The 23,288-nt window shown below is 42.3% G+C and overlaps 1 protein-coding gene across 1 annotated transcript in view; it reads right to left on the reverse strand.

The window, feature by feature from the left end:
* LOC130119950 (meiosis inhibitor protein 1-like) overlaps window positions 1-23,288 on the reverse strand; it is a 102,246-nt gene that overhangs the window by 78,035 nt on the left and 923 nt on the right. Inside the window, 7 exon segments of the mRNA XM_056288554.1 lie at window positions 3,423-3,542; window positions 4,489-4,603; window positions 6,274-6,455; window positions 9,859-10,071; window positions 18,494-18,599; window positions 20,375-20,448; window positions 21,416-21,466. Coding sequence (XP_056144529.1) covers window positions 3,423-3,542; window positions 4,489-4,603; window positions 6,274-6,455; window positions 9,859-10,071; window positions 18,494-18,599; window positions 20,375-20,448; window positions 21,416-21,466 — 861 coding nt within the window.

Here is a 23,288-nt window from a genome sequence, read left to right on the forward strand (position 1 = left end):
AGTTGCCCACTGGGGACTGGGGATCGCGCCCCAGTCTCGTCAGATCCGACTATGGCCGGACTCGATGAGGCAGCGATCATTGGCAGGCGCTGTCTTCGGGAGGGGGGCGGAGTCGGCTTGTGTTCGTCACGTGAATGCGTCTCTGTGTGTGTCGGAGGAAACAGTGGTTCGGCCTGGAGTCGCCTTGTCACGAAAGTGGGGAGGCGGTCTCCTTCGAGACTGCCGGCCGGAGAGATGCAGTTGGCGAATGCATGCAGTATGAGGGTGGGTGTTTGAATTAAAATAGGGATCGATTGGCCACTAAATTGGGAGAAAAAAAAGGGAAAAATCAGAAATAAATTTTAAAAAAAAAAGAATATATATGCCATCAGAATGTATTATGGGACCTTACTGTAAATTCGATAGACAACCTCAAAAATTACCCAAGTCTATTCAGGTGACATTCCATCCTCTCGCCTTTGTCCATACTAATGGATGAGAGTCTGGGGTTAACACATACACAGTGCTACACAGCTTCTCTACTATTCTGACAACTCATTTGCACCTGGCAATAAGATGCACTCATGGCTACAGCTGTTCGTAGCCACTTATTTTGGAGGAAATGGGTGGGTGAGCGCGACAGTCCAGTAAAAAATTGGCTATGAACTCAACATAAGTTCGCTCCCTCAAATTAGACCACAATGCATCCATACCAACGCTGGAGCATACTGCAGTTCTTCTGTTTTTAAGTGGACTCAAGACTGTTTTTTTGGTGTGCACCCAGGTTTGAAAATAATTTTCACACTTAACAAAACAGTCCCACGTCTAGAAAACCCCTCCAATCTAACCGATTGTGAAAGCACCCTAAAAAGACGTGCCTCTGCAACATATCTTGCTTTATTTTTTTTAATCTATTTGTTTATCTATCTATTTATTTATTTATTTAAAACATGTGCTCTCCGCAGCTTTGGCATACAGCACAGGGAATTTGTCAATGTGTCCTTGACAAAGTTAATTTGCAAGTGGAGCCCAGGTTTTCCACCTGCAAAGGCAATCTCTATTAATTATCGAGACTGCTTTTAATAACTCCGTCCTTTGGATGACCTGTGGGATCACAAGAGCACAGGGTTTTTGTTATACATTTATAGCCACCACCGGTCCCCCTCTTCAGCATGTTTGATCAGCTAAACAACTAGTCAGCATCGCTACTCCAAGAGGGGGACCATCACCACCGCTTATCCTGCTCTCAGGGTCACGGGGATGCTGGAGCCTATCCCAGCAGTCACTGGACGGCAGGCAGGGAGACACCTTGGACAGGCCACCAGGCCATCACACAGGGCCCACACACACACACATCCATACCTAGGGGCAATTTAGTATGGCCTATTCACCTGACCTACATGTATTTGGGCTGTGGGAGGAAATCGGAGCACCAAGAGGAAACCCACAGACACAGGGAGAACATGCAAATGCCACACAGAGGTCGACCCGGGACAACCCCCAAGATTGGACTACCCCAGGACTTGAACCCCGAACCTTCTTGCTGTGAGGCGACTGTGCTAACTACTGTGCCACCCTGCCGCCCCACAAATGAGACAGAAATTTAAAAAAAAAGAAAAAAAGACAAGAGGTATCTGATAAAACAGACATACAAACAGGAACTGACATGTTGTGGAACCCACGCCGACCTGCCAATGTCCCGCCAATCCTGGTGGTCCTAGTGCTTAATGTGCACTCATGTATGTTCTCTTCTCTCACGTTTTTTCTCTCTCTCTGAATGATGTCTTCTCCTTTCTCTTTTTCTGTGTGTGAATGGTGTCATGTGAGTTTCCCTTGTGTGCATGTGCAGTCGGTTCTCCTTCCAGGTCTCCGTGGTGATGGTGGTTGCCATTTGGACGCTGCCTGCCATTCCCCTCATCACATTTTATTTTTATAAATCCATTTCTTTCTTTTTTTTACATGATGATGCTGGTCGCGTGGCTTGGGTCCTGGACTGTTCCGGTGGCATCTGGACACTGCTTAGCATCCTACGCATCATATTCTTAATAAATTTTATAAGTCCATTATAATCGTGTTATCCTCTTTCAATGTTGTATTGTGTAAATTGCGTAAACACAACATCTATTGCACACTGTCTGTCTTGGGAGAGAGATCTCTCCTCTGTTGCTCTCCCTGAGGTTTCTCCCTGTTAAAGGTTTTTTTAGGGAGTTGTTCCTTATCCTATGAGGGTCTAAGGACAGGATGTTGTGTTGCTGTTAAGCCCACTGAGGCAAATTTGTAATGTGTGATATTGGGCTATACAAATAAAATTGATTTGATTTGATTTGATGTCGTGTGTGGAGTTAAAATGGCAGGGTGTGGAGGGGCTGCCTCCAGCAGGCTCCCAACCAGCGCCACACTGGCCCACATGCAGGCCACAGACTCGGATACAGCAGGACGTCCCCTTACCCACCACCCAGCCCCTCTGCGAGAAGCCCCCCATGCACTGAGAACAGTGAGGAGACACCCCCCCCACCCACCCCTAAGGGTGATCCCCACCTGGGCAAACCCGCCCCAGGCACACCTTGTCAGGATCAAGTGCCTGCCTGGCGCCATGACCAAACAGTACATCCCACCAACCTGCATGACCTGAAACTAGCAATAATGGTAGCATAATATTCATCAAGTGTTTTCTGTACCAAGTTAGTGAAAAAGAAAAAATTCCTGTTCACAATTTTCAACATTAACTCAAAATATATATGGTAGGAATAACACTTCATTAGCAGCCATAAAGCTGAGCAGTCGTCTTTGTGTCTCCAAAATGCATGAGTGGAAATAGACAACTTATTTCCTGGTTTTCCAATAGGCTGCACTGTATAGGAAAAAATGAATATCAACACAGCTAAATAATGTAAATAGCAATGCCACATTATTCAGCCTTGTGGAGCAAAGCCGACACCGTCACTGGCAGACAGTCCGTGACAATTTCAGTGGTGTTTAGAGACAAACAGAAGACCGTTCAGTATTATGATTGCTAGTGGGAATGTTTTCCTACAACACATACACTGTATAATGTTAAAAATTGTGATTGTTTCCCTTCATTCCTCAGTTGCACCTGAGACAAGGGTGAGATTTTTATCTCACGTACTGAAATGTTACCAAAAATGCATCCAAAGTACAGCTACACAGACAAAACTGAGTGTTTATACAAACACACCAACATGCACCTTGGTGCGCACACACACACACACACACACACACACACACACACACACACACACACACAGCCCGGGGCATTGTCTGGTCATACTGATTACTCCTCCTTGTTCTTATATACATACACATAGGCAATGTACAAACACATGGACACATACAGATGCACACACAAATATGCACACATCTCATTAATTTACATATATGGCTGGACCTCCAGACTGTTTGGTGCTGTGTCTATGTGGTCTCACCATAGACGGAGTGACAGTGGGAGAAGAAACGCGGGTCCTCAGTCAGCAGCAGCAGGCAGTTGTAGACAGACCACAGCAGCACCTCACTATTGCTACTGGCCAGACGCTCAAACAAAAACTCTGTCACACACACACACGCACGCACGCACACACGCACAAAAACATTTCTCACAGTTATAATAGTTACTAGTCGTCAATGTATGGAAAATATGTTTATGCAATCAACTTAACATCATTAAGCCTGTTTTAAAAAAAGTCGAAAATCAAAGAGATTAGAGAGGGGGCAAAGGGACACTGCAACAGGAGATAAGGATAAAGAGGGAGAGTGAGACAGAAAGAAATAAAAAGGGAGCGAGAGTGAGAAAGACAGCGAGGGCGAGAGAGACAGAGAGATAAAACGGGAGCGAGCGAGACAGCGGAGGAGAGAAATAGTGGAAAAGGGAGACAGAAACAGATAAATGTGGAGTGAGGGAGACGCAGACAAAGGGAGAGAGGTAGAGATAGACAGGAGGGGCAGAATCAGATGAAGAGGTAGAGAGATAGATATACAAAAACAGAGACAGAGAAAAACATAGACAGTGTCAGAAAAATAGGGAGAGAGAGAGAAAGAGAAGGAAACAGATAGGGAGAAGTAGGGACAGAAACAGAGAGAAAGAAACAGAGGGAAGAGACAGAAAATGTCAGAGTGGCAGAAACAGAGGATAGAGTAAGAGAGACACATCCAAACTAAGACAGAAAAAAGGGAATGAGAAGGCTAGACAGCAGCACAGAAAGATAAAGAAATACAGAGTACCAAAAACAGAAAAAGAGTAAAATAATTCCAAAAGACACAGAACCCCAACTATAGCAACAAAAAGAAAACAGTGAGAGCTGTAAAAATAAAAATGACAGCGAGAGAGAGAGAGAAGCAAAATAAAAGAGGAATAGAAAAATAAACCTTAAAATTGGGTGTGAAGGGAGGTAGTGGAAAACATGTGCAGAAAATGAAGTCAGAAGTTGGGAGAGACAGCTGGCCCCTTCCTGGTCACTGTGTGTTTGTGTATGTGTGTGTAGATATATATCTCACCAGGTACATCAGCCAAGATGAAGGGGGCACAGTACTGACTGGGGGAGTGGACCAGGACTTGGGCCATACACTGAGCACTGGCCACCTGCAACATCTCATCGCCACTCAGCAGCAACTGGAAAACAGATTTTACAGGCTTTGTTGGACTCCACTGATCAAAGACACACAGGATTAGGACACACACACCAGGAGGGTTTTCCAGTGTTTAGACCCTTAGCACCACCTCAATCGCATAGCCAGGTTTAGCAATAACAGCAAGATGGGGAGACAGAGAAATATGTTTGCCAACTGTCTGGCTTGCCCTCCAGTACACCCTCTGTCCTTCTACTGCCTACAGTCGGTTTGTGTCTGATGCCATCAAAATAATTCCTACGAGCCTCTATGTATATTCAAGTCTACTGAGACCACATGTACATGAAACTGAAGGCTGGTAGCTGAATGTTGGCAGTTCATTAGAGAGGGTCTTGTCCACATGATTCAAGCACACACATGCAGTCATAGTGTATGTACATTTGTATTTTAGCTGTTTGGGACAAATGTTTTGCCTGCATCATGGAGACGCTTTAATTTAACTGTACTTTTTGTTACACTTACATCCTTTATTACCTCTTTACTCTTTGCTTGCTGCAGTAGCAAAACAATTTTAATTGGGGCTCAATAAAGTTTATCTTAATCCAAACCACGAGGGGATTCTGCCACCTCGTTGCTGTTTTTATATTGTAAATATCACACTATCCAAAATTCAATTGCAAGCACTTCAAAAACACATAAATTGATGCTGAAAATAATCATATCGCTTCAATAACATCACGGCAGCTATTTTTCAATGAAATATGTCAGTTCGATTGGGAATATCTTATTGTTTTGGTGATGAATCTTTTCAAATGGGTCAAAGTGTCAGTCTGTCTCTGACGGGACGATGTCTTTCAAGTTCTGATCCATTAATGCGTCCTCAGGAGTACCTGTAGATGAGATGACAAGCAATGCAAAACATCAGACTAACTTTCCATCACACAGGAATTTGTATACAGTGGTCAACAGTGTATGAAAACATTCGAGAGGCACGCAAAGAGAAAGACAAATCCCACTGACACCTGTTCCTTTCATCTGCCTACAACCTTGGAGGGCAGTTGGCACTGATGCACCTTGGCCGACACTTCAGAACGTCTAATTTCAGGGCTAAAAGAGCTAAAGAATTATTTATTGCCCATTGTAATTCAACTTTTTCCATTTTCATATTAAATTATGTAGCGTTTTATGGCGGAACAAGATCTTTGTATTTTGCACTGATCTATTTTACTCAAAAAAACTACAGAGTGGTCTGATCCAGTTTAGAGGACTGGCTCACTGAAATTTAGCTCTCACCAAGTTCTCTTGGGTTTCTTGATTTTTTTTTTCATGTGAAAAAATATGGATTAAAGTTTCTGTGATCATAGTAATAGAATGAATGAATTTGGTTATGGGGACTGATTTTAATCAATGGTAAATTGGATTTCACTTGCACTGATAGAAAAACACATCATAAGCATCACAAGCCATGCCCCAAAATGCTTTAAGACAATTAAACCAGCGGCCAAAAGTGATCTGAGTCATCACAAAAGTGTAGCTAGCCATAATCTTCACATCACTTTCCCAGGCAACAAGCACAAATATTTTTCCTGGCTAAAATCTCCCCGAGTCGCCATCAAAAGAGATGTTAATCCAAGATTAGTCCTTTCTGTTATTATTGTCGTCAGTGTGAGCGTGTAGGCCCGGGGAGTCAGGGCAGGATGTTTGGAGAGAGACCTTTTTCAGTATGAGTGGCAAAGGACAGCGGTCCAGGGACTGTTGCTCTTGGTTCTGGCCGAGGGTCTGGCTGTTACCATTGTGGCATAGGTTCTGGTCCGAATTGGACAGGATCTGATCACTGGGGCTGTTCATCAGAACTGACACAACCTCCCCCAGCTGCACAAGCTGCTTTAGCAGACCTGTCAGATGGATGAGAGGGGTTTACAGAGCACAAGAAAACACACACCAAAACAAATATTAACATTTCACAAAGAACCTGAAGACAAAATGAGACAAAAAAAAGAACACATAGGCATACAAAGACAAGAAAAGACCGACATAGACACAAACACACACACGCACGCACAAGGGTACAAAGAAATAAAGCATATGTGAACAAATGCAGTGATAAACAACAACCAAATAAAATAAACAAAAACAAAAGATGCAAACACAAATCAAGGCAGACAGAGTGAATATTTACAGAGGACACACAGGCACAGAACCACAGGTTCAACGAACTAAACACAAAGAGAAGCATACACAGAAAGGGAAGTTACACATGTATACCAGTGAATAAGGAACGAGGTTTTCCCAAACAGATGAAGACAGATACAGACACGTGCAAACAAACCCACATCCAGACAGAACTGTCATCAGAAGGTTTGTCTGATGGAGCAGAGTAAACATTTTTGGTGTGCCTCCTCACACTGGCAGATATAGAAAAAAAACTTTGGCAATAAATACATATGCTGGCTGAAACACAAAGACAGTTAGGGACTAGTCCACAATAGTTGGCTGAGACATCCCCAGGACATCCCTGGACACTCTTACAAAGCAACCTGGCTCCAGAGGGCACATGTTACCTCGAGTAACAACAAATACATGTCAGGTATAAGGTCAGGGACTACAAATAATCACTGAGAAGTTGAAGCTTTGGGCGTCCGGGTAGCGTGGCGGTCTATTCTGTTGCCTACCAACATGGGGATCCCGGTTCGAATCCCCATGTTGCCTCCGGCTTGTTCGGGCGTCCCTACAGACACAATTGGCCCTGTCTGCCGGTGGGAAGCCGGATGTGGTTGCTGCACCAGCGCCTCCTCTGGTCGGTCGGGGAACCTGTTCGGGGGGAGGGGGAACTGGGGGGACTAGCGTGATCCTCCCACGCGCTATGTCCCCCTGGCAAAACTCCCCACTGTCAGGTGAAAAGACACGGCTGGCGACTCCACATGTATCGGAGGAGGCATGTGGTAGTCTGCAGCGGGGGTGGAGCAGCAACCAGGACGACTCGGAGGAGTAGATAATTGGCCGGGTACAACTGGGGAGAAAAGAGGGGGAAAGTATATAAAAAAGGAGCTTTTGATGAGCCCTTAAAAATGTGAGAATGTAAAAGAGCAGGACATATCTTTATAGTTTAGCTGTACAAATTTATAAATTCCAATAGCTCGTCTCCACTTCTGAGACCAACGAACAGCATTGCATTTCCTAGTTTGTTTGTTTTTGGTTCAACAACGCATTATTGATAATGTATTTGACATTCAGTTGTACACATATCTCATGATATATTTTAGCAGACGTGAGCTCTAGACATGCTGGCTTGACATCGGTTTTGGGGCGCTTAAAGAACAAGAGCATACTTATGTTAGTGTCCGAATTTGTGCATCAATATAACGACAGTGAACATGACTTCACTTAAAGAGTAATTAAACACTTTTTTTTCCTGATGCGGGAGGGGGGGCTGTATTTTAAGGCTTACTACATCTTTAGCTATTAATAACCTAATGTATTCATCTTGCAAGATGCCGATTATCTTCGTGTGCAACTGCAGAAGTGGGCCGACACGTTGAACCTAATCTGTTTAAAAGTCTGAACTAGGCTTTTCTAATCCACAGACAAGACAAGGAAATTACATACAGGCCATAAATTAAAGGGAGAAAAATGGATGTCTTTTTTATTTGAGGGATTTCTTTTCTCTCTTTTTCTACCCAATTGTATTCGGTCAAATTACCCCAATCTACCAAGCTGTCCCGGTCGCTGCTCCACCCCCTCTGCTGATCCAGGGATGGCTGCAGACTACCACATGTCTCCTCCGATACATGTGGAGTCGCCAGCCGCTTCTTTTCACCTGACAGTGAGGAGTTTTGCCAGGGGGACGTAGCGTGTGGATCATGCTATTACCCTCAGTTCCCAACCCCCCGAACAGGCACCCCGACCGATCAGAGGAGGCACTAGTGCAGCGACCAGGACACAGACCCACATCTGGCTTCCCACCCGCAGACATGGTCAATTGCGTCTGTAGGGACGCCTGACCAAGCTGGAGGTAAAACGAGGATTCAAACCGGCGATCCTCGTGTTGGTAGGCAATAGAATAGACCGCTGCGCTACCCGGATGCCCAATGGATGTGTCTTTTCGTGGAAATATTATTACATTTACCTAAGAAAAATAATAATGGTCCTACTAACAGTTTCAACTGGGTTGTTTTAACCAAGGCAAGAACGTAACGGTTAGTTTGCTTAGATGCTTAGGAAATCTAAATTACTAACATAAACGGTTTGGATAATGGATGGATGGATGGAACTATTCTATTGTCCTTAAACTTAAATCAACGGCCAACTTAATGTCAACAAACACTACAGGACATTATAATTGTCTGACAAATCCAAATTTCTAAATAACGACTAATGATTTTTGGTTTTGTCTTACAGTTGTTGCCCAACACACGCTTTAACGCCACACACTTTCAGAAATTTTATTTTCTTCCAGGCAGTAGACAGCAAAGTGAATATACTTACATAGCAGCAAAATTTCCAAAATCCTTATGATGAATACTTCTTCATTATAACAGACACCCTCCGCCTAAGCCATTTCCCCCTTGACTCTCAATAAGGCAGTTGTTAGTGAGCTCCTCCAAATTTCATTCATTTTTAATGTCATGCTCCCATTATCTAGAAAGGCAAATTCTAGCGCTTGCTCAAGCGCTTGATGGTAATCTTATTAAGCTTAAAACTCCAAACTTTAAGAAGATAACTACGTTTTATTGAGTCTATCTAGTCCTCCATACTTCTAAACCAGGATGAGAGAGTAAAATTCTCTGCAAGGCAGTACATCAAACTATAACAACACCAAATCTTCAAAAAGACAACTTAAAAGATTATGCTTAGTCTATCTCACCATGAATCCCGCTAAACCAAGAAACCAGTATATCTTATCAAGTCACTGCATTAAGACAAAGTGTTGCAATCTAAGATTTTTTTTTGTGGGCGGGGGCACATATTCTATACATCTGCAAAACCAAGTTACCCAGAAATTGGACAAAAATCCTTATCTTTTCAATAATGACCAAACATAGTGAAAATGATGTAGTGTGTTTTTAATGGGTTTCGATGACCCATCATAAAACTCACCTAAGATAAAATAAATAAGCTGATACCACATCTGACATGGACAGTCATCTTTTTGTTTTTCCCAGACAATTGTCTGTCTTATACTAATAAAACCCAGTTGTACAAGACATTATTAGAACTCAATTTTTTTTAAAGGATGAATTTCCATTAACCTATTTAGTACTTTACATTGTCTAAGGATGACAGTATACAAGTCCTCACCCAGGCAGTTAATGGTGAGCTCTGGCAAGCAGGCGTTCGCCATGGTCTGCAGCAGGAGGGCACACACTTTATCTCTGATGGCAGTGGGTAGGGACAGGAGTGCCGTACGTCTGCTTGTCCTGCTGCAAAGTTTTTGCCACACGTAGAAGAGTGACGACTTAAGCCCCTCATCTGGGTACAGCAGGGCCAAGCACAGATGCTCCAGCAAGGGCACTGAAAGACAATATGGGGGAGGGGGGGGGTGTAGAGGATGAGAAACAGAATCACAGAGACGAGGAAAACAGGGCAAAATTATGCTCTTGTGATTTCCATGGAGGAATTTGCAGCTACAAATACTGTGACATAGATGTGTTTTAACACATGTAGCTACAATTTACACAGGTCAGTGCCATGAGACAAACTCACAAAATCTCACTTTCAAGGATACTTGCAGCGTGCGTTTTTGTGCATGCATGTGTGCAAGTGTGAGGGAAGGATGATGCATAGAGGAGGGGAAGATTCTCAGAGGTGAGGTAATATAAAGGAAAATATATATTGTAAGAACACCACAGATAAACCAAAAACAATAATACGGTGCAGATGAGGTGGTGAAGTGTGGTTGAGCCCTGCTCGCCCAGCACATCACTAACTGACAACTACCGGGGCAACAGCAGAGGGAAAGTTCTGAATAAGATGAAAGGAATGAAAATGGGTCACTGGAGGAGGTACAAAAATAGCAGGAGCGAGAGTAAAGAGGAAAAGAAAAGGAAAAGGTTTTGGCGAGGGCATAGGTAAACAGAGGGTGAGATGAGAGATACATAAGAGGGACTAAGATGTGGGCAACAGCTCCTCGTCTCGGTGGCTGATGTGGTGATGACGGTGCCCGGGGGAGTGTCTGCGCCGAGCAGAGCAGACAGGAGCGCCAAAAGACTATGCCCTCTGACGGAGAGAGATCTGTTTACATGCAACAAGGGAGAGAGAAAGAGGCAGAAAAATGACTTACATACAGACGTGCTCAAATTTGTTGGTACCCCTCCACAAAAAAACTAAGAATGCTCATTTTCTGCAAAACAACTTGAAACTGACAAAAATAATTGGTCTCCACCATTTTTAATTCCATATTTTATAGAAATCACAATTTGTTTTTGATTTTTTCTATTCAACATAATATCAAATGAAAATGGCATGGACGAAAATGAAACGTTTTCTGTAGCTCTCAATGAGGCTTCTGTGCCTGTTTACAGGTATTTTGGCCCACTCTTCCTGAGCAAACTGCTGCAACTGCCTCAGATTTGTCGGAGGCTTTTTCCAGACTGCAAGTTTCAGCTCTTTCCATAGGTGTTTGATAGGATTCAGATCAGGATTCATGGAAGGCCACTTCAGAACAGTCCAAAGTTTTGTTCTTATTTATTTTTGGGTGCTTTTAGCTGCGCATTTTGGGTCAACCAATAGGATGATCTATGACCTGTGTCTGAGGCAGCTTACTGACACTGGGCAGTACGTTTCACTCCAGAATGCCTTGATTGTCTTGAGATTTTATTGTGTTCTGCACAGATTCAAGGCACCCTGTGCCAGGTGCAGCAAAGCAGCCCCAAAACATAACCGATCCTCCTCCATTACAGTCATTTAGCCGACGTTTTTATCCAAAGCGACTTACAATAAGTCCATTTAATGTAGAAAATCAGGAGAACTACTAGTCATCAGAGGTCATAAGCGCATCTTCTGTCTAAATAAGCATCGAAGAGCAAAACCAGTGCTAAAGTAAAAGCACAAGAAAGAGATTTTTTTTTAAATGAGTGAATACAATAAGTGCTAAGAGCAAGTAACAGGGTAGTAGTTCTTGAACAGGTGAGTTTTCAACCTGCGCCGAAAGATGGACAGCGACTCCGCTGTCCTGACATCAGTGGGGAGTTCATTCCACCACTGTGGGGCCAGGACAGAAAAGATCGGCAGCAGGGGCCTCTGAGTGATGGGGCAACCAGGCGTCCCGAGGCAGCAGAGCGAAGTGGTCGGGCAGGGGTGTAGGGCTTGACCATGGCCTGGAGATATGAAGGAGCTGTTCCTTTCACTGCCCTGTAGGCTAGCACCACAGTCTTAAACTGGATGTGAGCAGCTACTGGGAGCCAGTGTAAGGACATGAGAAGGGGAATTGTGTGGGAGAACTTAGGGCGGTTGAACACCAGACGAGCTGCAGCTTTCTGAACAAGCTCCAGAGGTCTGATGGCCGACACTGGGACCATCCTCCATGTTTCACTGTAGGTATGGTGCTCTTTTCTTTGAAAGTTATTTTCCATCTGTGAACATAGAGCTGATGTGACTTGCCAAAAAGCTCCAGTTTTGACACATCTGTCAAAAGGACATTCTCCCAGAAGGATTGTAGCTTGTCAATATGCATTTTAGCCAATTCCAGTCTGACTTTATGTTTTTCTTTCAAAAATGGAGTCCTCCTGAGTATTCTTCTATGGAGCCCACTTTCACTCAAAAAGTGATGGATTGTGCGATCGGAAACTGACGTACCTCTTTGGCAGTTATCCTTGGTTCTTTTTCTACCATTTGCACTATCTTTGTTCAATCTGGGGTTGATTTTCCTCTCGTGGTGGCGCCTGGGGAGGTTGGCTGCAGTTCCTTCGACCTTAAACGTCTTAATAATATTTGCAACTGCTGTCACAGGAACATCAAGCTGCTTGGAGATGGTCTTGTAGCCTTTACCTTTACCATGCTTGTCTATTATTTTCTCTGATCTCCTCAGACAACTCTCTCCTTTGCTTTCTCTGGTCAATGTTCAGTGTGATGCACACAATGATACCAAACAGCACAGTGACTATCTTTCCCCATCTAAATAGGCTTGATGACTGATTACAAGATTTGAGACATGTGTGATACTAATTAAAGAAACTAATTAGTTTGTAATATCACTATAATCCTGAATTGCCCTTCTGGGATAAATAAAGTTGTCTGAATCTGAATAATCCAATTATTTATTATCTTTTCTAAGCTATACCAACAATTGTATCCTGGCCATTTTAGAATATCTTGGTAGAATAAGCAAAAATTAATCTCTTTTCACAGGTTCTTTGCTTTATTCTATCTATGCCATAACAAAGGCATGCAAGTATACATGACAGAATAGCTTTTAATTGCATCACTTTTCAGAAGGAATGAAGCATTATTTCAATGAGCAAATCTGAGCATGTCTGTATACGGTATATATATAATTAATTTATCCATCCATCCATCCATCCATTATCCAAGCTGTTTATCACAGTTGGGGTCGCAGGATGCTGGAGCCTATCCCAGCAGTCATTGGGCGTCAGGCGGGGGAGACACCCTGGACATAATGTTGCACTAATGTTCATATTACTGTTATTGTGTATTGTCCAAATATTTGGACAAACTACTTTGATGCTTTTTTCAACACTGTTCTTGAACTTTCATGCCAATAAAGCCATTTTAATTGAACTGAATTGAACTGAACTGAATTGAACCGATTTGAATTGAATTGATTCGAATTGAAGTGAATTGAAGTGAATTGAATTGAAAGTGACACGGGGTAGCAAGTGGGAGAGACAGCGGAAAAGAAAGATGGGAAAGAGAAAGGGAAAGAAACAAAGGGCAAGTGGGGGTGAGAGAGGGGGGGGAGAGAGAGAAGGAGGGTAACAGAGCAAGATAGGGGGTAGGAAAGAGAAAGAAGCATAAATATAGAGACTGAAATGGTGAAAGAAAGGGAGTGAGAGACACAGATAGATCCAGAAGAGGGAGTGAAAGAGAGACAGACAGACAGAAAAAGACAGATGGAAAGAGTAAAAGGGATACAGGCACAGGGTGTGAGAGAGGGAAAGGTGGAGGAAAAAGAGAAAACAGAGAGAAAATTAGTGATGGAGGAACCTCAAAAAGAACAAAAAAGGGGGGGGATGGCTGGGAGGGAAAGGTATCTAGGAGAGGAAATTGAAAGAAGAGACTGCGAGGAATGAGAAGCAAATGGTGTTAAAGTGGGGTAGTTCTGAAGTTGTAGGAGAGAGAGAGAGAGAGAGAGAGAGAGAGAGAGAGAGAGAGAGAGAGAGAGAGAGAGAGAAAGAAAGAAAGAAAGAAAGAAAGAAAGAAAGAAAGAAAGAAAGAAAGAAGTAGAGGTAGCTCAGGCCCAGCTGCTCTGTGAAGCGGATCAAAACCCAGGCGAGGCAGGAGAAGCTCCCAGACATGTTTTATTAAACCTAAATATTTGAGGCGGCCGAGATGAGAGCCAGGGGAAGGAAGAGAGGGAGATTACACAGTCAGAGATAGCGGCTGTTAAGAGGAGGCAAGAGTACAAAAGAGAACGAGAAAGAAAGAAAGGTAGAAAACCAGAGAGGAAGAACAGTGGAAGGAAGAAGAGTGGAAAGAAGATAGAAAATAGACACTGGAAGGTACGTACGCAAACACAGACACACATACACATGCAAGCTGCCACACTTTCAGAGGGCTGAAATCAAAGACATGACACTTGTTTTGTTTTTTTTTTCTTGGCAGAGCAGACCAGAGTTCCTTCCATTTGCATTGTTTGCAGTTTTGCTGCCCTACTGTGATGCTGTGTACTCTGGACCACTTCCCTCTCTCTCTCTCTCTCTCTCTCTCTCTCTCTCTCTCTCTCTTTCTACTCTCTGATCTGTTCTCTACACTCACTGACTATACACTGCAAAGCACTCACCTTAGCCCCCTTCACTTTATCATCTGCTCTCTCTCTGGAGGCCTTCTCTACTCCCTCCTATCGTTCCGCTGGTTATCACTCCATCTCCCTATCTCCCTCCTTTCTCCTCCTCCCTCATTTTGCCTGTGTCCACCTATCAGTCAGCACCTGCAGGGCTGTGATGTCAGCCAAGCAGGGTGGGAGAAAAAAGGAGTGAAAGAAAGAGGTACTTAAAGGGGGGGTAAGAAGAAAGGACAGAAAGAGACAGTTGGGTTAATAGGGTTAATGCGACCGCGAAACCCAACAGACAGAGAAAGGGTTCAAAGAAGAGACAGACAGACAAAGACGGAGCATAAGGGGCCGTTCTGGGCTCTTGTTGTCATTGTTGTTCAGCTGTCATTAGTCCAAACAGCCTCACTGAGACTTGTTGAGTGACAGGCCCCAGACAGGTACATACTATCAATAGTGGCAGCCCACATTTGGCTTCTGCTTACAGCAACCCACACTACCTGTGGATGCACAGGAAAACTCATAAAGCTCGTGGCAATACATGAGGCACGCACACACACACACACACACACACAACGACATAAAAAATAAAACTGCGTTGTCTGCTTATTTGGGATTACAAAAATACACAAACATACACACATGCTCACACATACATGCGCCCACACTCACATACACACACAGGCTGTATGAGACATGCTCTCATACATCACACACACACCTCAAGGTGATAAGAGACTCGTTCCCCACAGTGGCGTAATGATTCAGTGGGGGGGGGGGGGGGAGTCATCATCCAGGCGATTGTAACAGAGATTTGAGCTATTTTGAAAACTAAGTATGTAACATGTTACTGATAGGCCATATCATAACTGCAGCACTGTGAGTCTCTCTGGTTCCTGCTTTTTTTTAGGTCAAAACATAAATTTAAGCTTCAGATTTATGAGAGGAATTACAGCAAAAAGGTTAAAAGAAAAAAAATAGATAGATAGATAGATAGATAGATAGATAGATAGATAGATAGATAGATAGATAGATAGATAGATAGATAGATAGATAGATAGATAGATAGATAGATAGATAGATAGGCTTTTTCATTTGCAGCAAGTGCTGCCATAGGAGGTAAGGGGACTGAATTTAAAAGGTGGAAACACTATAGCTATCTCTATGGAGTTGAGGCATAATTGAAAAGGTCAAAGTGGCTTGAGTGATTAAGTTGAGAAAGTTCAGGGAAAAGGATATGAAAAATAGCTTTATAACCATTTTTTTTTAATAATTCCCTAAAGGAGTTCTGTGGAACGGAGCACAGCGCATAGAATATAATTTCAAAAGTGGACACAATGTCGCTATTTCAATGCATGTGGAATATCATCGAAAAGGTCAAAAGAGGCTGCCTTGATTGAACTGCTGCTCTCCCTGTGCAAGAAATAAAATATTCTTTCATATCTTTTTTTTCTATGAGAGGTGAACTTTATTAGCACAGACACAATTTCTAGACCTCAACCTGTAGGTGAATCATTTTATTCACTGCACACTTCAATTTATTCTAACAGTAATTTTCAGATGTCCATGGGAGGTGTGACGGTGTTGCATGAGCCTGACAAGACCTGACCAGTCTAAACTTTTCTTTCAATCACCATTTCAAAACTGACCTAAACCATAACCATCCCCGGTATTTTATTCTCTCTCTTTTCTTTTTTTTTTTTGATTCTCAAGTGATGCTGGCTGGAGAAATTGGTGTTTTTACCTGCCCCCCTCCACAGGGAGGTCAGAGGGATTCGGGTTTTTGATTGGGGACACATAGCGGGGTAATGATTGTCATCATGGGAGCCTGAACATCTGTGGTTGAAGGGCGGTCAGCCTTCTTACTGTGCCACCCTTTTACCCACATTCATATCAAGATCTCCTGGGATAATGTAGGCTTTAACTGATGCTTCAGCCCAGATTTACAATGAATAAGTAGGGAAGGTTTTTTTTCCCCTTCCCTTTTCATCCCAATCTGACATGTCCAATTTCCTATTTTCCTAAGATCCCACCATTGCATGACCTAAATAATAGTTGGGAAAGGCTTGCACCAGTCCTCTGATACACACTGATTCAGCACAACACTTCTTTTCACCTGCCAGCTGCAGGTATCTCCAGAGGCATGCAACACATGCTGAGGCTCGCTCTGATTTTGCAGCTCCAGCTTCAGCTCTACAGGTGTCCCCCCACATGTAGGAGTCACTTATTACAACTGGGACACATAATCACTCCAAGCTTCCCACCCAGCAGCACTGCTGATTGTGCTCCCTGCAACACCCAGCACAGCCAGAGATGGGACGCTAATGCACAATACATTGCGTGACGGGGGAGTCCCATTCAGTTAAGTTTTTATCTGTTTAAACTGTACTCCCATGTAGCATAAGTGTAGCTGACATGTCCTGTACGCATAGCTGATGTGTATTTGGTGTGATGTAGACATGTTGCAAATGTGTAGTGGATGTGTAGTGGATGGTTCGCATATATTATTTGTGAGCTGCAGAGGGGTAGAAAAAGGAGAGCTATTAAGCACATTTTCATTAATCAAATGGATTAGTCACACTGAAATTAAGAGTAAGATAAGTTGGCTCTTAGCCCTCAGGTAAGAAATACTGAAAATGACATCACGCAACCTCTTATCAGTTGGTGAGGAAAGATGTCAACATAAACATCAATGTAAAATGTGTCTAATAAGGCAACTCTGGGTTAGCATAGCCTTTCCTTAGAAAGACATGAACCACACAGAGGTGGAAAGCCCCATCATCCCCATTAATGACAACTGGCTGTAGTTATATTAGGTTCAAACAACTGAGGCAACAACATCTCAAAGCTTCTCTTTTTCTAATGTTGTTTTGGAATAAACAATGTTTGTGCATGAAAGACACCACATTGTTTTTGTTTAGATTTTTCCGCCCGTCTTGTGACATCTGATTGGGTGGTGTTTGAGCAAGCCCATAGGGCCTACACTCCATCTCCATATTTAATCATGAAAATTCCAGTCTACTTACTGTCTTTTCTTGTTTATAGTTGCAACCATTTATAAACACATCCATATGGTCTTTTGGACAAGGATATTTCAAAAATCCATGTTATTAGAGGTGAAGGGCAGTTTCCCAAGCAAGTACGCAAGTTTGTTCAATCACTCAGATACACAGAGGGTAATTTTTCAATCTGACGGGCAGATAGAAAGCATGAACTTTGCAGTGCACCGTTTCGGTCCAGTGCAAATCCTATGATCCGCTCTCTCTAAAGCTTTCTTTTGTGATAAACACAAACAGCTACAATTCTGTCTTACAAAAACCAAGAAGTCACATTGTGGTGATGAAATTGAAGAAAATGACTCGAAAGCTTATCTGGTGTCCTGCAAAAACTTTTGTTGGCATGGAAATGAACGTTCATGTCGTATAATGGCATTCAGGATAACAATTTTTGGTTATCTTAATTATAAATGAATGTGATAACATATGACTTAATATGCACCAAAACTGCTTTTCTATTGCTTCAATTCAAGATATTATGAGGAGTTTTTCATTGACTATCAGTCTCTATTTAATCATGATGCCTCTATATAACATAATCAAATGACACCATCGGCAGGAAGATTAGATATTGCGATATAATGATTCCAGATGCTTGTCTCTAGGTCGCAAAATCTGATGAAAGGAATTACTACACACAGACGGGATACATAATCGCAATCAGTTACATTATCTCATTGCTGTGTATCTTGCACAAACCTGTTTTTCCAAACCGCTACAATATCTCTCACTCTTCTCTTTAAAACAAATACACAAGCTACCAGAGGGTGAATGTAGATCGTTGCGACAAGAGGCAATGTATAAGTGAAATGAAGTCGCTCTTCCGTGGAACACAACTGCTTTTGCTCACAGGGGCATACAAAATCAACAAAATCCAAAGCTCCTTATTGCGGCTTTAAGCTGTGTTTCAATGTCTGAAAGAGTATCTCACCATACTGAGCCACCAGGCTGTGGGCTAGACTAGGGACAGCCTCAATCAGCTTCCCCAGGAAGGTGAAAGTGGGCAGAAAACCTCTCAGACTGTGCTGGTTGCAGAGCTGGACATGGGAACAGAATGATAGTTTGAGTCACTTCAACTCCCAGGAATAAGACATCTTAAGAATCTGGCCTTAGTGACATTGGTGCACAGACATAACTGAATACACTATTGCAACTATGAAGACACTGGTATACAAAGAGACAGTGAATATGGAAGAATGTAATGGGAAGAAGAAGTTGATCTCTCTCTTAATATACGCAGTGTATATGTAGTCAATATATGTAGTGCATTGGTCCTCCAGGGAGGCATGTGAAAGTTAAACTGAGAAGAATATGATGTGTGGGAGAAATTGTGGAGCCCATATTTCTAGGCTAAAACATGTCAAAGTGTGCATTTCTAATATGACAAATGTTATGTAGACATTAACCAGATGGTAAAAACATGGAGTAAGCAGCAGAAAAAAAACAAGGATGAAGCATGTAAATGATAAATGTAAATGATGTAAAGGATAAAGCATGTAAAGATGAAGCACGTAACACATAAGAAGATAAAATTCTTTATCAAAAAACAGTGACAACCACTCTGTCCCCCCCCCCCTTTTCTCCCCATTGTATCCGGCCAATTACCCCACTCTTCAGAGCCATCCCGGTCGCTGGGGGGGCTGCAGACTACCACATGCCTGCTCCAATACATGTGGAGTCGCCAGCCGCTTCTTTTCACCTGACAGTGAGGAGTTTCACCAGGAGGACGTATCATGTGGGAGGATCACATTATTCCCCCTAGTTCCCCCTCCCCCCAAACAGGTGCTCCGACTGACCAGAGGAGGTGTTAGTGCAGCGACCAAGACACATACCCAAATCAAGCGTCCCACCCGCAGAACGGCCAATTGTGTCTGTAGGGACACCGGAACAAGCCGGAGGTAACACAGGGATGCGATCCAGTGAGCCCCGTGTTGGCAGGCAACGAAATAGACTGCTATGCTACCCGGAGGCCCATAACCACTGTTTCTTGATGAAGTACCTTATCTTCAACAAGATAGCCAAAAAAATAGCCATAGCCACTTAACCTACAACTAGCTGCATTAGCTCTGTAGAAATTTCCAAAACGTTCCTCTTGGAGGCCAGTGGAGCAACAATGCAAGAAGCTTGTAAAAAAAAAAAAAAAAAATGCAACTTTTGGCAATGATACTTGCCAATACTTTACATTACAAAAAACAAATCTCCACAATCATTTTAATAGTTAAAAAAAAAAAACATCTGTTTCACTTTATACAATCAGACAACATTATAAATCATCCACTGTCATTATGATTGTCACTTTTTTCCTCAGTTATTTCTACGTGTCCTAATCAGTCTCCGTTCTGGCGATGTAGAGGAGACCTGTCGGCACATGGACCTGGTGCTCTCATTCCCTGTCATCGACTCTACAAACAGTCCTACTATCCTCCACCTGCTGCTTTTGCTGAATGAGGCTTTTCCACTCTAACCCGCCCCCACCCGCACAAGGTGACACAAACACAAGCACCGGGAGGGCTTGCATGCTGGCTGTTTACCAAACAGCCCCAGCAACCTCTGTTGATTACACAAGTGCTGTTAAATATTGTAAAATGTTTAACACGTTCAGTGTATCCGGGTATCTGATGGTGTTTTCACACTGGCCAAAAAAACCCGCTAACATCCACCTTTGGTCAATGTAACATTCAACACCAAAGGTGGATGTTAGCGGGTTTTTTTGGCCAGTGTGAAAGGGGTATGAGTGACTGGGCACGTGTGTTTGTATGCTTCAAGTGCATGCATGTGGATGTGTGGTTTTCAGGGTGTGCACTTGTCTCACCTGCGTGTTTATGTCATCCAAAATATAGTGAAAGTACTGCTCACTCTGGAGTTCTAACAGCAACTGAACAAGCACTGATAGACACACATATGAACACACACACACACACACACACACACATCAAACATTAAAAAGCAGAATAGATAGTATTTCAGTTGATACTACTTGTAAGAAATGTGCCCTTTGGCAGTTTAAGCAAGAGCTAAAAAGCAAAATGCAAGAAAAACCAGAAAACTCATGTATGTTTCAAACTATATATTGATTCAGTGCCCAGTTAAGTGGTCAAGAGCCTTCGATTTTTTTTTTGCTTACCAAAAATGGCACTGGTTCAGTTTTTTTTTATACACACAGATATTACTAGTTTTTAGAGCTCCAACTGACGGTTTCAAAATGTGAGCACTTATTCACACATAAAGCCATAAATAGTGCTGTCGAACTTTTGGCACTGCTTCAAATATTAAAACAAAGCAGCCCCTGGGGTGTTTTAAGCCGGCAACCATACAATCATTCTGCTGTTTGCACTCAACAAAACATTTTGCATTTTAAAAGGCCAAGCTCCAGTCAGACAAGTGTGACTGAATGCCAAACCCTGGTCGCTCAGAGGGAGGACGAAAATAAAACAGGCAATAGACAAGTGAGCACACAGTAGCAATCATTAGTACGTAGAAAGAGGGATCAATACTTTAGATCAGTGCTGGAGTCGAAGAGATCACAGTTCGATTTAACAAAGAGGAGGTCAAAAACTTCAAAAGGCAGAATTTGGAAATGAGAACTGTTTAGTCAATAAAGGTTTGAAATGTCTCTGTAAGCAAGTGTCCTTATTATTATAGCTACAAAGAGTTAGTTTGTTTGTCTGTGTGTGTGTGTGTGTGTGTGTGTGTGTGTGTGTGAGAGAGAGACCACATATTCTCTCTCAATGTTTGTACAGTCCCAAGTTATGCCTTTGTGTCAGTATGGCCGTGTGTGTGTGTGTGTGTGGTGCATTGTTTGTGAGTACATATGCCTCTGCATTCTCCGAACCACAAAGCGACATCTCCTTACCTTGGATGACCTGCTCTAGAGTGGCAGGGTTCTCCACCGTGTTAAGCATCCCTGGGGGTGGAGAGACAATAATAAGATGGATTTACAAAGTGTAACTCGCAGATTCAATGTGCAGCGCAGAATTCACAGATTCACAATGTGCAGCACAGAATTCGCAGTGTGATAAAGGGGAGAGGAAACTAAAAACGAAAACTGGAAAATGAGACAGGAGAAAATAGTTCTGGGACATATGGTATTTTTTCATATGAGAAGGGTGAAAGGAAATCACATTTCTTTCTATTGTGGAGTGATTGAGAGCGTGCCAATTGATCAGATGTAGACAGACAGACAGATAGATGTGGGCATGTGACTCTTAAATATGGAAAGAAATCAGAAATAATCATCATGAGATGCAACGCAGGCAATCTCTTTGGGTCTCATTAATTCTGCAATAACACTGTGATAATGTGATTAGGGATACAGTCCGAATACCTTACACCACATTAACTAAGCACGTCCGTGTGCTTAGCTTCACCCTGAGGAAGAAGTGAAGTGTTATTTTATGGCCTCCCACAATATGTTACCAAATCAAAACAAAAAATAACAAAAAAAAAACAAAAACAAAACAAAAAACAAACTAAAATCAAATAAACAGCAGAGATACAATGTAAGGATCTTAGAAACTGACCCAGCGGTGCTATTTGGCGGCCATCTGCAAAGCAGTTTCTTTCACTGTAATATCTTATGGATATGTCTTGTAATGTCTTATAAGACTTTGCATTTGTCCTGATGGAATATATTATCTGTAAGCCTGAGGGCAGGAAAGACCTCTGTAACTGTGTGATCTGTGAGTGGTTTTGGCTTCACCTGGTAGATTTAGAAACAAAGATGACCTTAATTACAAATGAAAAGGCAAAGTTCAGCCAGGTATCTATTCATGCCCAGCTCATGTATTCCCATTCAAAAAAATTTAAATTTAGCAGTCAGAGATCCAACACGTCTTACCATCTATTTAGCAATTTTAATCCATGTCAAGCTTTCTGATAAGTATATTTCTTGACCCAGTCTTTCCCAGCACTACCCAGTCAGATATATTTACAGACCATACATGCATTTTATTGCGTAAAGTGTAAAACAAAGTGGTTCTGTAACTAATTATTATTATCATAAAATTTTACCTATAGAATATAAAAAATAATGACAAATTACCATCACAAATTTTCAGAGCCCAAAGTGATGCCTTAAAACTGTTTACTTTGTCTGACCAGCAACTAAAAATAAAGCTGAAGTGTTCATTTTATAATTCTACGAATAGGAGAAATGCGAGCTAATCATAGCATCTACGAAGCTGTAATCTGCTAATATTTGTTATTTTTACTTGACAAATAACTAAAATGATTAATAAATTACTTAAATTGTGATTAATTAATTTTCGGCCGGTCAACTCATTGAGTAATTGTTTCAGCACTAAAAAGAAAAGTGAAATATGTTGCAGCTCACTGCAGGCTACAAGTAACAAATAGGGTCGACCGTCTCTGTTGTTCAGTCTCATCTTGTAAAATAGCAATATAAGGAGATTCAAGCTGATGCATTTTGAATGCAACAGAAAGAGCACAGGAGTGGTTAATAATAGTAATACAGACTAATATTTCGCTTTTCTAAATGCTCAAAGATTATTTACATCAGAGGCAAAAATGGACAACCAAAACTGTTTAATAAAGATAAGAAAAAGAAATGGTGCCAACTAGGAAATAAAAACGGAGGGGAGGGGATGGACATTAGCTGAGAAAGGCTAGTCTGGACAGGAGAGTTTTGAGGGTCTTTTTGAATGCAGACAGAGTGGGGGCAGCTTTGATGTGGTCTAGAAGAGTGTTCCACAGAGTGGGAACAGCAA

Source organism: Lampris incognitus, chromosome 10, assembly GCF_029633865.1.
Source record: "Lampris incognitus isolate fLamInc1 chromosome 10, fLamInc1.hap2, whole genome shotgun sequence".
NCBI lineage: Eukaryota > Metazoa > Chordata > Actinopteri > Lampriformes > Lampridae > Lampris > Lampris incognitus.